The sequence below is a fragment of the Rhineura floridana genome, chromosome 7 (genome assembly GCF_030035675.1).
Source record: "Rhineura floridana isolate rRhiFlo1 chromosome 7, rRhiFlo1.hap2, whole genome shotgun sequence".
NCBI classification, from domain to species: domain Eukaryota; kingdom Metazoa; phylum Chordata; class Lepidosauria; order Squamata; family Rhineuridae; genus Rhineura; species Rhineura floridana.
In genome coordinates, this window is record NC_084486.1 from 8196646 (window position 1) to 8211811 (window position 15166).

Consider the following 15166-nt stretch of genomic DNA (forward strand, 5'->3'; position numbering starts at 1 on the left):
CTGATTTCTCTCTTTGTCTTAACTAGCTAAATTATTTGCTCTCCTCCCTCTTCCTTGTACACCTTGCTTTTGAATCCTTTTTGGTATTTTCTTCAGAATTAGACAAGACTCCTCCATGGAGAGGCACCTGCCAATTTCCCGAGGGATGATTTTACTGTCTTTAACCAGATTGGGAATGTTTAAACAAAAACCAGGAAAATATAGAAAGAGACTGGTTACTGGGAAGGAGGCATTCTGTTTAGCTTCTCTGAGGTCCGGCTGGATATTTCAGTGCCACAGGTAAGAGGAGACAGCTGGTGGCTGGCTCTGTGTGGAGGGATACCAGGTTTTGCTAGAGCAAGGGTCACCAACCTGTCACCCATGGGCACCATGGTACCCTCAACGGCCTTCAGTGATACCCCCAACAGGTAGCCCAGAATCTGAGCTTTTGTTGTTGTTTTTTTAAAAAGTAAGTCTCTAGCCCTCCTAGAAAGTAAGTGTTACGACATATGCTCTTGGGAACCTGAGTGTGTGAATTTGCCACCCTCATGTCCCATGAAACACACCTCCTTGAGAGGAGGGGATCTTTTGCTAGGGATAAAACAAGCGCTTTGCCCTGAAATGTACCTGAATGGTGTATATTTAACCCAAGAAATGCAGGTCCAAACCAAAATAAAGCAAAGCTTGCTTTTCCATAGGAGGTATACCATCACTGCAGGTTGTAGCTATGAAAATCACCTTTCAGGTGAGACCAATGGTACATTTTACGAGAGAAAGATTAGGAAAGCATTACAGAATAACTTGGGTGCGTGGCAGCATAATATCCTAACCCATTCATAACTTTAAAGTTAAGAAATCAAAGGACCCTATTACTATAAGAGGTGAAAGGTAGGAGAGATTACCTATCCTGTGCCCGGAGTGGGCGGTTGAATACAGCTGAAGTTATGTGGAAGAGCTCTGATCCAAAACCAGGAAGGAATCTCTTGGTCTCAAGGTTTTTCACCAAGACTCAGAGTCTCCCCAGTTCTGTCCCTGCAGTCCTTGATGTGTTCCTTGAGAGCGTCATACATGTGTGTGGGAGCTCTGATGTTCCTCAGCCCCCCTTCCTCTTTCTTCCTCTCCTTTTCTTTTTTTCTACCTTCAAGCCTCGGTTTTAAAAGACTTTTTCCTCTCTCCCCCTATGAAAGTCTGGTGGTGGTGGTGGTGGTGGTGGTGGTGGTGGTGGTGGTGGTGGTGGTGTGTGTGTGTGTGTGTGTCTGTCTGTCTGTCTGTCTGTCTGTCTGTCTGTCTGTCTGTCTGTAACTGACCCTGAAAACTAAGGCTCCTAACAAACAATGGGATTCACTGTGGGTGAGGGAAATTTGCCAAAGAACAAGATAACATTTATGCAGAACATTTATGCCGTAGCTTTAGTTTTGTATCTTAATTTCTGCCCCTGTTACTCTTCGCACAAAACCTCGTGGGAAAGCATAACCAGCCATACCATTAGGTGGGGGTGTGGGGTGGGAATTGTAGTTTAGTAGGCTCCATGGCCCTGCCTCGTAACATAAGTTATAGAGCAAAATGTGCAGGTATCTTTCTAAGCAATTTATGTGAAATGAGCCTGGCTGCTCCTGCCTTTCAGTGTTATTAACTAATGAGTGAAATCAGATCTGTGATTGAGAAGTTAGTTGTTTGGCCACCAGAAGGAATCCTTCAGGTTCTAAATAGCTGCTGTTTTGCCCTCCCTTTTAGTGCACTTTTTCCTGCTCGTGTCTTTTTTTCCCTAGTCCTTGGACTGTACATAGTTTGCTCTTGCTTTTAACCTAGCAACCGGGATGCATCTTTCCTGTGCTGGGTTCTCCTGAGATCAGGTATGCCCAGAAGTTACCTTTTGCAAATACTACTACACAATGTGTGAGTGAATGTGAGTTAATCTCTGCTAACTTTTTGGCGCCTCTTGAAGACTTTCCTCTTTCAACAAGCCTTTTAGTTTGAGACCTATCCCAGTCTGCATCTGTGTTAGAATTGCTTATTATGTTTTTTAATAATGTTTCTAACCCTTTTTTAAAGTTTTTTTTAAAAAATGTTTTAATGTTTAACATTTAATGTTTTTAATGCTGTTTTGTTTTAATGTACTTTAAGATCTGTTTTTATGATGTTTTAAAGTGTTTTTAGAGCTTTGTTTGCCACCCTGGACTCCTGCTGGGAGGAAGGGCGGGATACAAATTAAATAAATAATAATAATAATAATAATAAGAATCCCCTTCCCCAAAAAGGCAAATGTGAAAAATGTGCAAAAAGGCTTCGGGCCCCATTAAGAATTCACTGTATTAATGAACTTACAGTATAGTGGTATAGATGTGGGTATAGGATAGCAGTAGGCATTAGCAGGATTTTTGTTCCTTTAACAGCTGCATGGCAGGCAGAAATTCAACAGTTCAAGCCTTTTCTAGTATCTAAATACAATTATGGGAAAGTGATCACCATGACTACTCTCTAATTTTGTGTTATGCCATGCTCCCATGCCATCCATTTTGTAACTGGTGCCCCCGGCACTCTCTCAAACTTTGAAATGTGCCCTATGGTCCAAAAAGTTTTGCAACCCCTGCACTAAAACTGTGAAGGAGTCACACTTGGCTCAGCTGTAGATTCCAGCCCTTTTGTGACAGTGCAGTTTTAAGGTTATGGTGAAAATCCAGTTTTTAATCTTCCTGTTTTTCTTCCACCACATAAATGTTTCAGCTGCCTCACTTCTTTCCATTCACTCTGATTTTCCAGTCTTGCTCACCTCTGGTTCTTGTGAGACAGGAAATACTACTACTTTGCATGTAACTGATCTCCCCACAACTAAGCAGAGTCCTTAAGATTCTGCCTCCTAATTCCATATAGGGCTATTCTATGCTTCAAGTCTCTTTCCCCCACATCTCTGGAATTGTAACTAACCATATGGTCTAGGCAAGACAGGGCAGGGAGTTAAGCTGCTTGCACACTACACCTTATTCTGTTATTCTGACAATTTCTTACCTGGTAATTTGTGTGTTGTATTCGATCTTTCACATGACATACAAGATACCTCCAGGATTCTAGTGGAATGTAGTGCAAGTTTAGTGCAAATTTCCTTGATAAATGATACCAGAAATAATCCGATAGGAAGGCTGGGAACCCAGCAGATTGCAGGAGTTTTTCGCTAGCTGCAGCTGCTCACGTGACAGGCATCCCAACATGCAGTATGTTCCTTCCCTTTAGTTGTGCACATTTTTTCCTGCCTGACGAAAATTGTATCAGTACTCCGGCATCAGCACAGATAGCAGCAGCAGCATTTCCTACACACACCCCTATGTCGCTACAATGAAAATAATTTGAGAAGACAGATCCTAAAGGGAGAGGGCTTGCATAGTGACGGGATGACAGTAGGAACAGTGCTCATGTGTGTAATAGGTGAGGGACGAAAATAAGCCATGTGAAAGACAGTTGTACGAAATGCTGGTATATCGGCTGAAAAAACTGCTGTTCCTTAATGCAACAGGTACTGCAGTGTGAAAGGTAGAAATTGGGACAGAACTGCTACCTTTTTAATCAGTTAAACTAACACAATCAGCCCCATGTGTGATAGCAGCCTTGGTATGTGAAATTATTAACCCACTCCACTCTGTATATTTCTGTACTGGTGTTTCAGGCCACAATAGCCATTATTGATGCTCTTAAATCATTTGATAATATTATGTTCTTAAATGTTTATTCTCCTATAACTAAATATTACAGTTGCAACAACAATGTGATTATTGCTGGCCTCACAGAGCAAGCATGCTAATATTGGTCCTTAAGTGTTAAATTTCCCAAAGTTCCCAAGGAAATCAAAGCCAATGCAATCTTGTCTGAGTGCACACAAATGTCTCCTATAAAAATCCAAAAATATTTATTGCTGATTCACTAAATTAGCATTTTTCATTAACACATGTGTAGGATGCATGTTTGCACACATATGTGCATGGTGCATGAGCTGATCTGGTAACAGCATCCCCCCCTTGTTGTTTTACTATAAGCTGTTAGGGGGGTTGAGTAGGCTAGTTCCCCCCCTCTCCCTATTTCAACATTCCATACATTCTGGAAGCAAAACAGGCTAGACCACTGTTGGTGTTTCTTGAATGCCTTTTAATTTACAAACCTTTATACTTCTGCATACATAGAGTGTCACCTGATCATAAATAAACCATTCCTTTATTATGGGGTGGTCTCATTTCATTTCCACACCAATAGGCACTCAGCCACCTGTTCACTATTAGAGGGAATGAGGACTTAGAGCTGTATTCAACTAAGTCCTAGTCAAAGCAGACCCATTGAATTTAATGAACCCAAGTTAGTCATGTCATGAGTATGACTGGCATTGAATACTACCCGTACAATAGACCTGAGATGAATCTACCACTTTTGCTTCTTGCAGGATGTCATCCTGATAATGATGGCATATGTTGCTCAAAGAAGTGCCATTTAAAGCCCAGCAAAAGTCAGGATAGGTGGCCATTGCCTATGATAAATGGCTACCTCACTGGAATGGCAGCTGTCTGCGGTGCTGTGCATGCATGGCAGGATCAGAGTAGAGTGCACTGCACTATGCGTTCTGATATTTATTCCACCTCTGGATTAACTCATTGAAGATTGCTGGAAAGACTGCAATTGTTCTGGATGGGTGATGATGTTGACTACTTTTTGTCATTTTAGGTCTCTTGTTGCTAACCTGGCTGCTGCTAATTGTTATAAGAAGGAAAAGCATCTTGATATGGAAAAGAACTGGAACTTGGTGGAAAAGGCTAGAGTTTATTATATTGCAGTAAGTTTTCCAAAAATATTCACTTGCGTTCAAAACATGAACTATTAATGTACAAGTTGCATCAAATACAGGGCATATTTTGTGGATGCTAAAAGGGGAGGCCAACTCTTCTGTTTTACTCTGTCTTTACATTTACATGGATGTAGACATATTTTAATTTGCTTAAGTGGAATTCGGGAAGCTATTTTGAACCTTTTGAGGTATTAACTGGCCATCATATTTATATTTGTATGTAATATAGTGTGGATTAATTTCAAACAGTTTCTTGGAATGAAGACAAAAGATGTGGGGACTATAATGCCAGGACTTGTTTTCTTTTGGCACACCTGAGGAAGAAAAGTTTAGAATTTATTCTAAGGATATTTTGCTCTCATCTGAGAAATATGGAAACCAAATTCACATATTTATGCAGACTGCATTATGGTGTGGTATAAATTTCAGATTTGTGTTTTTCCTCACTGTGATGCTGTTAAGGCTGATCACAATTAACAAGTATAGAAGTCAGCTATGACAGATTAAAGCATATAATATGCGTATAATATATGGATTCTGTATGACAGCTGCTGCCATCCTGTTACCTGAGCTATGTGGGAACAGCTGGTGAGAAGTGTAAAAAATTGATTATCCAGGAGGAACAAATTCATTAAAAAAAAGTTATTTCCTTCAGCTAGTGTTAATGTCTCCTGCAGCCTGGTATTGTGCACTCCTCTAGATTTTCCATGGTGATTGCTGATCCTTGCATATGGCCAAGGCTGCATTTATAATTGTAAAGCAAATACTTACCCTGCAAAGATAATGCAAAGCACAGAATAGTGACCATTTCTTCCATATGTTTGAGATAGTTTTCAGAATATATATTTCCTTAGTAGCCTGTTCATTTTTAATTTATGCTCTCTGCCCCCCCCCCCCCCCCGCTTTCTCATTTCAAAATAATTATAGCTTGGTCTATTCTGAATGGAACACTTGGGGCTCAATGCAGAGTTAAAAACTGTAGGAAGACTTAAGAATATTTTGAAATGAAGAAGGCATCGGGAAGGAATGGTAGGCATAGCTATCCTTCAGAAAGCAGTTGCAATTCTTTGTCATATTGTACCTATATACAGTTATTGCTGATTCACACTAACCTTTCTCCATATAGTCATGCATTTGTGCAGAGTGGATAGCCATCTGCTAAACAGAGGTCTGTGGCAGAGTGGGATGGATTGGGTATGGCTAGAACTGGGTCTCTGATTTTTCTGGAGCTCAGTCCAGGAGGTGGGCACCAGATGCAAGTTCTACCACTGAGCCAAAGGCCCCTGAGCCTGAGATGATGGAGACTGCTGAGCCTAGACCCCTAAAGATTGCAGCTTCCAAGCCAACTTCTATTAAAGGGCTGGCATACTTCTCAGTGAGCGAGTAGAGCCTTAGAGGTGTAGTCATCCTCAAGTAGAACAAAAGGGACTTGCTCCTCCGTCCAGGGTCTTGAAAGACCTGCCACTGACCCCCTTATTTTTAAGCATCCTAACCTTGACGGAACCTTGGCTCTCTCCTTCTGCTCCGGATTACTTGCTTGATTTGCACTCTAATGATCCATCTGTGTAGACTTTGCTTTGCCCAGACAACATCATGCAGGCTGTAGAATAGTTTGCAAAGCATAGAACACAAAGTTTCCCTCTCAAAGAATTATAAAAAAAATCTTTCATATATGTCTTCTTCATTTGCAAGAAAGACAATGTTATCAAGCTATAGCTATGAGCATAAATTGTATCGAGTCACTGTAATCAGTATGCTGTTGATGACCTCATATACAGAGTATGGATAGCATTTTGAAATGCTTGCAATTCCTGTGTTGCACTGGATCAAGGGAAAAACAATCACCCAAAACATTGTGGGCTTTGGTCTCATTTGCTGGCTGAATATACTCTCTTCAGAGATAGCATACAATACACATACATGCATGACTACAGCATCATGAGAAAGTTGATTCTTCACCTTCCCCTTCACAAAAACAGTATGTGCAGGTTTCCCTCTAGTCCAGGAGTTTGGAACCTGTGGCCTCCCAGATGTTGCTTGTCTACAACTGCTATCATCTCTGACCAAAGGCCATGCTGGTTGGCACATCATCAGAAGGGGCACATGTTCTCCCACAGCTATTCTAGCATGTGCATATAGACAAGAAAAGTAGCAGTCAGAATCTCAGAAGAAAAGACAATACAGGGTGGATACACTCTCTACCCTCCCCCCCATTTACAGTAGGGTTTGGTGAGCCTTAGAATTGTGGCTCCTTCCATAAAATTCAACCAAGCATATGTCCTCTGTTGATCTATATAGTAGAGGTCCACAACTAGAAAATCCATTCGTGAAGGTATACACTCTTTCCCTACTGCTATCCTGAAACGGACAACAGAGTCTGAGAAGGTGGGTTTATTTATTTTAAGTATCGCTAGGTCACCTTTTAGGGAAAAGCCTTCACAAGGCAGCTTACATACAATAACCATAAAATACAATATCATTATTGTAAAAAAAAAAATCATTCAGTAAAATTAACTGGTCAAAACATCAGTCTAAAATAATTCATAGGCCAGCAACACTATTGTTATTAGCTAAAACAGCTTAAAATATTCAGATTTGGTTTTCCTGATTACAAAGCCCTTGCCTTCTTCTATACATGCTGTGAGTGCATGAACATAATACTTTTGAGGATGGATATGGATAGGGTGTGTGCAAGTGGAATGGGTGCAGAGAGGATTTTGCCTGAATTTCTGAGTCGCCACTTGTCTCTGTGTATATATTTATTTATAATCAAACATCTTTCCCTTTCTCTACAAAGCAGACACAAGATAATTCACAATAAAAGAGCAGGTAATTAAAACAATACAGAACAGACAACAAACAAACAAACAAAAACAGTATATCCCAAAAGGCCTTAAATTAAATAAAACTAAAGACAACACTGTCCTAAGTGCCCATTTAAATGCAAGGAACGAGAGGGCTAAATGCAACTCTCTAGGAAGGTCATTCTGTAAACAGGAAGCCAGAATGGAAAAGGTCCTGTCTCTTGTTCCAATCTCATCTGTCAGTGGAAGGAACGATTGCAAGAAGGGGCTTAGAAGCGAAGTGTAGTTCTTGGACAGGTTATAATGGGAGAAGGACATTTCTGGGTTATTGTTTAGGACAGGGATGTGATCCTCCAGATGTTCACTGGAGTACAAATCCCATCATACCTAACCATTGACTTTGCTGTCTGGGGCTGATGGAAGTTAGAGTCCCAACAACACCTGGAGGGCCATAGGTTTTCCATCCCTGAGTTAGGCCAAAGCCAGCACCTTGAATTGAGTCTGCAAACAAATTGGTAATAGTCAAGCTGCCACAGAACTGCATCATATAACAGTAATGATTGTTCAACAGGGAAGTTGGTAGCATTTGACAGTGCAATCTAGTGTTTCTATCAATAAAATCCTCTAATGTTGCTGAGAAAATATTAGGGGTTCAACACCACACTTAAAGCTGTCCCATAGTTCTACCTATGTGCAATCTAGAGGAGACCTTTCTTCTGCCTTGCTGTATCCACCACTATAGCATTTTACATGTCCCACTTAGGTACTGCATATTGTTAAAGAGGTCAGTACATAATTTCACGTCACAAGATGCATTATAAAACTATTTTAAGATATTTACTGGCAAAAACCCCTCATTGTTGTGAACCGCCCAGAGAGCTTCGGCTATGGGGCGGTATAGAAATTTAATAAATAAATAAATAAATAAATATTATTAACTTTATATAGATAGGTAGCTTTTTGTGAACTAAAATTTACATTGAGATACTGTTTAAAAACTAGGATTTAGGGAAGGGGAACTCTACTGGCGCAGCAGGGCTTTTCTGTCCCCTCCTCCCCATGGCACCCCCTGCACCTGTTGAAAACTGCTCCTGAAGGTGGCGGGGGGGATCCAGAATTGTGTTGGAAATGGCATGGGGTTTTCAGTGGGAGAGGAGAATTGATGGAAACTGGGTGGAGGAATGTTGTGTGAGCCACATTCCATGCCATGCTGGAGGAATCTTGCACCCAGAAGACTGCAGTGGGAAGGAAGAGGCAGAAACCGTCCACTGGATCTAAGTCAACCAGTTTGTCCACTTGTGTGGAAAAGAAATCTGATGCATGACACTCAGGTGGTGTTGTTTCTCATTTTCCTCAATATTCAGCAGACAATGGACCATTTATATTTTAATGTTATCAATAGCATTCATGAGAAACTATCAGATTCTTTTCCTACTACTGCTGTAGACTTTAAATTTCAGGTAAACTTCCTTTTGCTCACTATTTAGGAAGGCATGTTAGTCCTTTCATCATGTGATGGTTTTTTAAAAAAAGAATGCATTATTAGAGCACTTACAGAGGCAGTGTAGCTGCAACAGCCCAGCAACAACAGCAGTGCCATTTTTCACAAAGAAAATGTTGAACGTGAGCCAAATGTTTGGTGGCAGAGTCTGTTGCTAGGAAATCAAGGTCCTGAGGCGATTAATGACAAAGCAAGCAATAACAAGAAGGCAGAATTACAGATTTAAAAGAGGAAAAAACTGGTTGGTGTTATAATTACCCAAAGAAATCTGCACTCATTAAATAGGCTGTTTTTATGATTGACTTTAATTGGAGGTTAGTGCAGATATTTAGCTCCTTTCCCACCCCTTTAAACACATGCGTGCACATAATCCGTAGAACTGCAGGCTTGTTTTTCTAAGCATCGCAAGGAGCTTGCCCTGTAATTTGATCCCCACTGACAGATGCATTTTCTATGCTGCCATTTTGAATTAACCTATTGTGCAACAATTTTCCTCAATTCTGTTGAATAAAACATCAAGTCTTATTACCTCAGATGGATTTGATAGAGTAAAAGAATGTAGTTCTAAATGAAGAACACAGTTTGCAGAGAGTTTAGTGCTTTGAACTCTGCTGACAAGCCCTAATAATTTGTGGTGTATGTGTACACAGACGGGAGTGGTTGTGTGTATGTGTATGTGTTGCCGGGGTTGGGGGGGAACCTTTGTTGAAAGTTTGCTGTTCAGAAACTGCCCAAGGAGTACTGTGTGCCTAAGAGTTTTTGGATGCTAAAGCTCAGTTATTAGCATTTTTTAAAAGTTATTTTAAATTCTTTCTTTTAGTATTAGTTGTGATAAAGCTGCTCTTGCAGCATATATTCCCCATCTCACATTTCTGTTCAGAGAATTTTTTTGAAATCAAACATCCTTTTAGTGACCTGCAGTTTAGAAACATTGTTACTCTCACATCCTGTCCCTTCTCTGCTGTTTTTTTAAACAACATTTGCAGTGTATCATCACTCATTTTTATGGCTACACAGTGGGCGATTCTACACCTTGTTAGTAGTATTAAGGAAGACATGACAACCCATGCAAAATTATTGTAAGCTAATATATGGGAAAAAGACATAGCAGAATTCTCCAGATGTTTAATCAAATACCGGAACAATTGAGCCTTTGCAAATTCTGTCCAGCCATACTGGCATGTTGCTAATCAGATGCCAGTGCCAAGCTGTCTGCTTTGTTAAATACCCAGATTCCCTGAGGCAAGAAGACAGCTGCTATAACTACTATGAAATTTGGTAGTTCAATCTAGTTTTGCTACCCTTGGGCTATCAAACTACAGTTAATTTAGACCACCCCAACACTTACACTTCAGGGATTTTTTTCTCAAAGCGTTTATAATTAAAATGACAAAACATCATTATTACTCTGAAGAAGGTTGTGTACAGTTTTGCATTTGACAGATACCTACAGAGATGAATGCAGCATGTAATCTTTATTGGTGTAAAGTTACTGAATCCATCATGCCCCAACTCCCAATTCTATAGATACATAAATGTGTTCCATGCACATGGGGGAGGTGAAAGACTAGTCTTTATTTCATTAGGAAGATGCTGAAACTCAGATCTGTTGGTAATCAACTGCTTGAACTGAATAACGCTGAATGACTTAATAGATTCTTCAGCTGTACTACTAGGCAGAGAAAGCCTCAGTACTTCCTGTGCCTGCAGATTTTTAGCAGAGACTTGAAAGAATACTTTTCTTGTTATCTCGGGTAATGCCATCTGTAGGACAGGAAATCTAAAGTTGAAAAACATCTGACTGAACACTCTGTTTTAATGTAAATTTAAAGAGTAAATCTTTAGAAGGGAATGGGGATGAGAGAGTCAACTTTGAAGAACCTTGCCAGTGTTGCTGTTCTACTTGTCAAAGTTTACATGCCAAACATATGAAAAAGGAGAAGAGTTTCTGCATCACATTTCTTAGGACAGTCTAGTCAAAACTGGTCATATTTTGTTGGTCCATACTCTCAGGCTTTTATGAAACTTGACATGTTATTAAGATTGTCTACTTTCTAGTCTTGTTCACAGAAGAAGGGAGTTTGGGATGATTCAAGCATAGACTCCAGAAGTTGCCAGGACTTTACAGTTTGAATTGTATCTAAGTGAAAGATTGGTTTTATTCAGGTAGTATTTCAACTTCAGATTGTACCTTGGGTGAAATCAGAAGAGAGCCTCAGGCTTACATGGTCCCTGTCCCACTCTCTGTACTCCCTTTTCTATGGGGAGAAGGTATTAGGGCAACTGGGGAAATCCTTTTTTATTTGAATGCTACATATCCCCAGTCCAGTCTTTTTTCTCCATAATGAAAACAGTAGCAGGTAGAGAGGGGCTATGTGAACTTTTAGCACATTCGTTCTTGAATACAGCATAGAATAGACCTATTTGAAGCTATTAGTTCATTCTTAGTATGTATATATATATACCCTTTCTCCCAGTAGGAGCCATGGGCAGCAGTGTTTCATTAATTTCCTGAAGAAAATTTCTTTTCATTCTAGGGCAAGGTACTGGTGTGCATGATAGTGTTTCAACTCCAGCAGTTTGGGATGGCATTGATTATTTGGATCTGTTCCAGTCAAGCTTTCAGCCTGACATAGGACTGAAACTGTCTTGGTCACTCGTAAATGACCTTTACTGGGAGATGAGAAGGAAGAAAACACTGATTTAATAGGGAATCTAAGAAACTTGAAAGATTTATAAGGTAGATTCAGTAAAATCATTCTGGCAGTGATAGCCTATAACAAGTCTCTGAAACACATGCACCCTGTTCTTAGTACGGTTAGTAAGATGGATGAAGTGCTCAGTGACATCACTTTTCAACAGATGTCAGTAGAGGTGCAATATATACTGAGTAGCATGTCAACCAAGAACTATGAGAACATTGCCACACATAGATGGACAAAATTTAACCAGTTGTTGGATTTGGCCACTTACTGTCTGCACCAATACCTGAATATAACACTATTTGGGCTGACATCATGGAATGTAAGTCAACTGGAGGATGCCTCAGACAATAGCACATAATCATCATTTTTGATCAAGCATTTTATATTGCCAAATGAAAATATTTTCTGATCGGAACAGGCTGAAGTAATAATAGTTAGACTGGAAAGCTTCCAGCGTCATCTTTATTTACCCAACAGCAATTGGTCACATTTTCCACCTCAGGATTTGAACAGAAAGGAAATAATTTTCTGAAAACACTAACACCAATATACCGAAAGGAAAATTATACAATATTCAAAGCAGTGTGGCATATTCTGAAAAACAAATTGATTATATGGCTCTTCAGTTCAAGCAAATGATTTTATTATGATTATGTTGACCAAGTTTCCAGTAGCATAGCTGCTGCATGCAACAATGATAACTGCAAAGCAAAAAGGAACACAGAACTATTAGTGGACATCTCAGTGAGTACTACACTACTTCAATAATTTGTGGGAAAGCACTTTTGTAAAGGTATGTTCAAGTAAAGGATGAACTGCTTGGAAGTAGTCAGCATTTCATATTTATGTTTCATATGCGTTGAACATGAACAAGACTGGCAAAGTATTTTAGATGTTGCTTCAAGTGTTGAATACAACTGTTCTATGTTGAATGAGTGCTTCATTTATTCATGCAATTCCAAGATATATACTTTGGTTAATAGTTGATGGGAAAACCTACTTTGTCAGATGATGCATTTGGTAGAAAGTATGTTTCCTGCATTTCACTGTTTGTTGTTGTTATGTGCCTTCAAGTCGATTACGACTTATGGCGACCCTATGAATCAGCAACCTCCAAGAGCATCTGTCATTAACCACCCTGCTCATATTTTGTAAGTTCAGGTCTGTGGCTTCCTTTATGGAATCAATCCATCTCTTATTTGGCCTTCCTCTTTTTCTACTCCCTGTTGTTTTTCCCAGCATTATTGTCTTTTCTAGTGAATCATGTCTTCTCATGATGTGTCCAAAGTATGATAACTTCAGTTTCATCATTTTAGCTTCTAGTGACAGTTCTGGTTTAATTTGTTCTAACACCCAATTGTTGATCTTTTTTTGAAGTCCATGGTATCCGCAAAGCTCTCCTCCAGCACCACATTTCAAATGAGTTGATTTTTCTCTTATCTGCCTTTTTCACTGTCCAGCTTTCACATCCATACATAGAGATCGGGAATACCATGGTCTGAATGATCCTGACTTTGGTGTTCAGTGATACATCTTTGCATTTGAGGACCTTTTCTAGTTCTCTCACAGCTGCCCTACCCAGTCCTAGCCTTCTTCTGTTTTATTCGCTGTTGTCTCCATTTTGGTTAATGACTGTGCCGAGGTATCGATAATAATCCTTGACAAGTTCAATGTCCTCATTGTCAACTGTAAAGTTACACAAATCTTCTGTTGTCATTACTTTAGTCTTCTTGATGTTCAGCTATAGTCCTGTTTTTGTGCTTTCCTCTTTAACTTTCATCAGCATTCGTTTCAAATCATTACTGGTTTCTGCCAAGAGTATGGTATCATCTGCATATCTTAAATGATGTTTCTCCCTCCAATTTTCACACCTCCTTCATCTTGGTCCAATTCCGCTTTCCATATTATATGTTCTGCATACAGATTAAACAAATAGGGTGATAAAATACAACCCTGTCTCACACCCTTTCCGATGGGGAACCAATCGGTTTCTCCATATTCTGTCCTTACAGTAGCCTCTTGTCCAGAGTATAGGTTGCTCATCAGGACAATCAGATGCTGTGGCACCCCCGTTTCTTTTAAAGCATTCCATATTTTTTCATGATCTACACAGTCAAAGGCTTTGCTGCAATATATAAAGCACAGGGTGATTTTCTTCTGAAATTCCTTGGTCCGTTCCATTATCCAACGTATGTTTGCGATATGATCTCTGGTGCCTCTTCCCTTTCTAAATCCAGCTTGGACGTCTGGCATTTCTCGCTCCATATATGGTAAGAGCCTTTGTTGTAGAATCTTGAACATTACTTTACTTGCATGGGATATTAAGGCAATAGTTCGGTAATTACTGCATTCTCTGGGATCCCCTTTCCTTGGAAGTGGGATATATATTGAACGCTTCCAGTCTGTGGGCCATTGTTTAGTTTTCCATATTTCTTGACAATTTTTTGTCAAAATTTGGACAGATTCAGTCTCAGTAGCATGTAGCAACTCTATTGGTATGCCATCTATTCCTGGTGATTTGTTTCTTCCAAGAATTTTAAGAGCAGCTTTCACCTCACATTCTAAAATTTCTGGTTCTTCATCATACGGTTCCTCCGTGAATGAATCTGTCATCCTTGCATCTCTTTTGTAGAGTTCTTCAGTGTATTGCTTCCATCTTCCTTTTATTTCATCTCGGTCAGTCAGTGTGTTCCCCTGTGGATTATTCAACATGCCTACTCGTGGTTTAAATTTCCCTTTCATTTCTCTAATCTTTTGGAATACGGCTCTTGTTCTTCCCATTTTGTTGTCCTTTTCTATTTCTGTACAATAACTATTGTAATAGTTTTCTTTGTCCCTACGTACTAGTCGTTGTATAGTTGCATTTAGGGTTCTGACTGTGTTTCTATCTCCTTTTCCTTTTGCTTTCCTTCTCTCTTTAACCATTTTAAGAGTTTCTTCAGTCATCCATTGAGGTGTTTCTCTCTTTTTAACTAGAGGTATTGTCTTTTTGCATTCTTCCCTGATAATGTCCCTGACTTCAGGCCATAGTTCTTCTGGTTCTCTGTCAACTGTTTAAAGCCTCAAACCTGTTCCTTATTTGATTTTTATATTCTTCTGGGATGTTATTTAAATTGTATTTTGGCATTTCACTGTACTCTACGATATTATCAGTTCCGCTGTAACATTTGCTTAAAGACACGTCTGTTATCAGCAATTTCTATTAAAGGTTTTCATGTCAAGTTAATCTGAAACAGAACAGAGCGATGTAGCAATAATGAACAATATTATAATTTTACAGCAACAGTGTTTTGAGTCCAGCATGGTTACAGTACAAGTACTACCACTGCTTGGTTCATGCTATGTTTGTTTTGTC

General features: G+C 39.6%; 1 protein-coding gene across 5 annotated transcripts in view; it reads left to right on the forward strand.

Annotated features, from left to right (window-relative positions):
• The window catches only part of ADK (adenosine kinase), a 466326-nt gene that overhangs the window by 223512 nt on the left and 227648 nt on the right, over positions 1 to 15166 (forward strand). For all 5 annotated transcript variants that reach the window (XM_061634839.1, XM_061634838.1, XM_061634840.1 and 2 more), the window contains one exon: positions 4681 to 4789. In XM_061634839.1, the coding sequence (XP_061490823.1) occupies positions 4681 to 4789 (109 nt within the window). The remainder of the gene's footprint in view (positions 1 to 4680; positions 4790 to 15166) is intronic.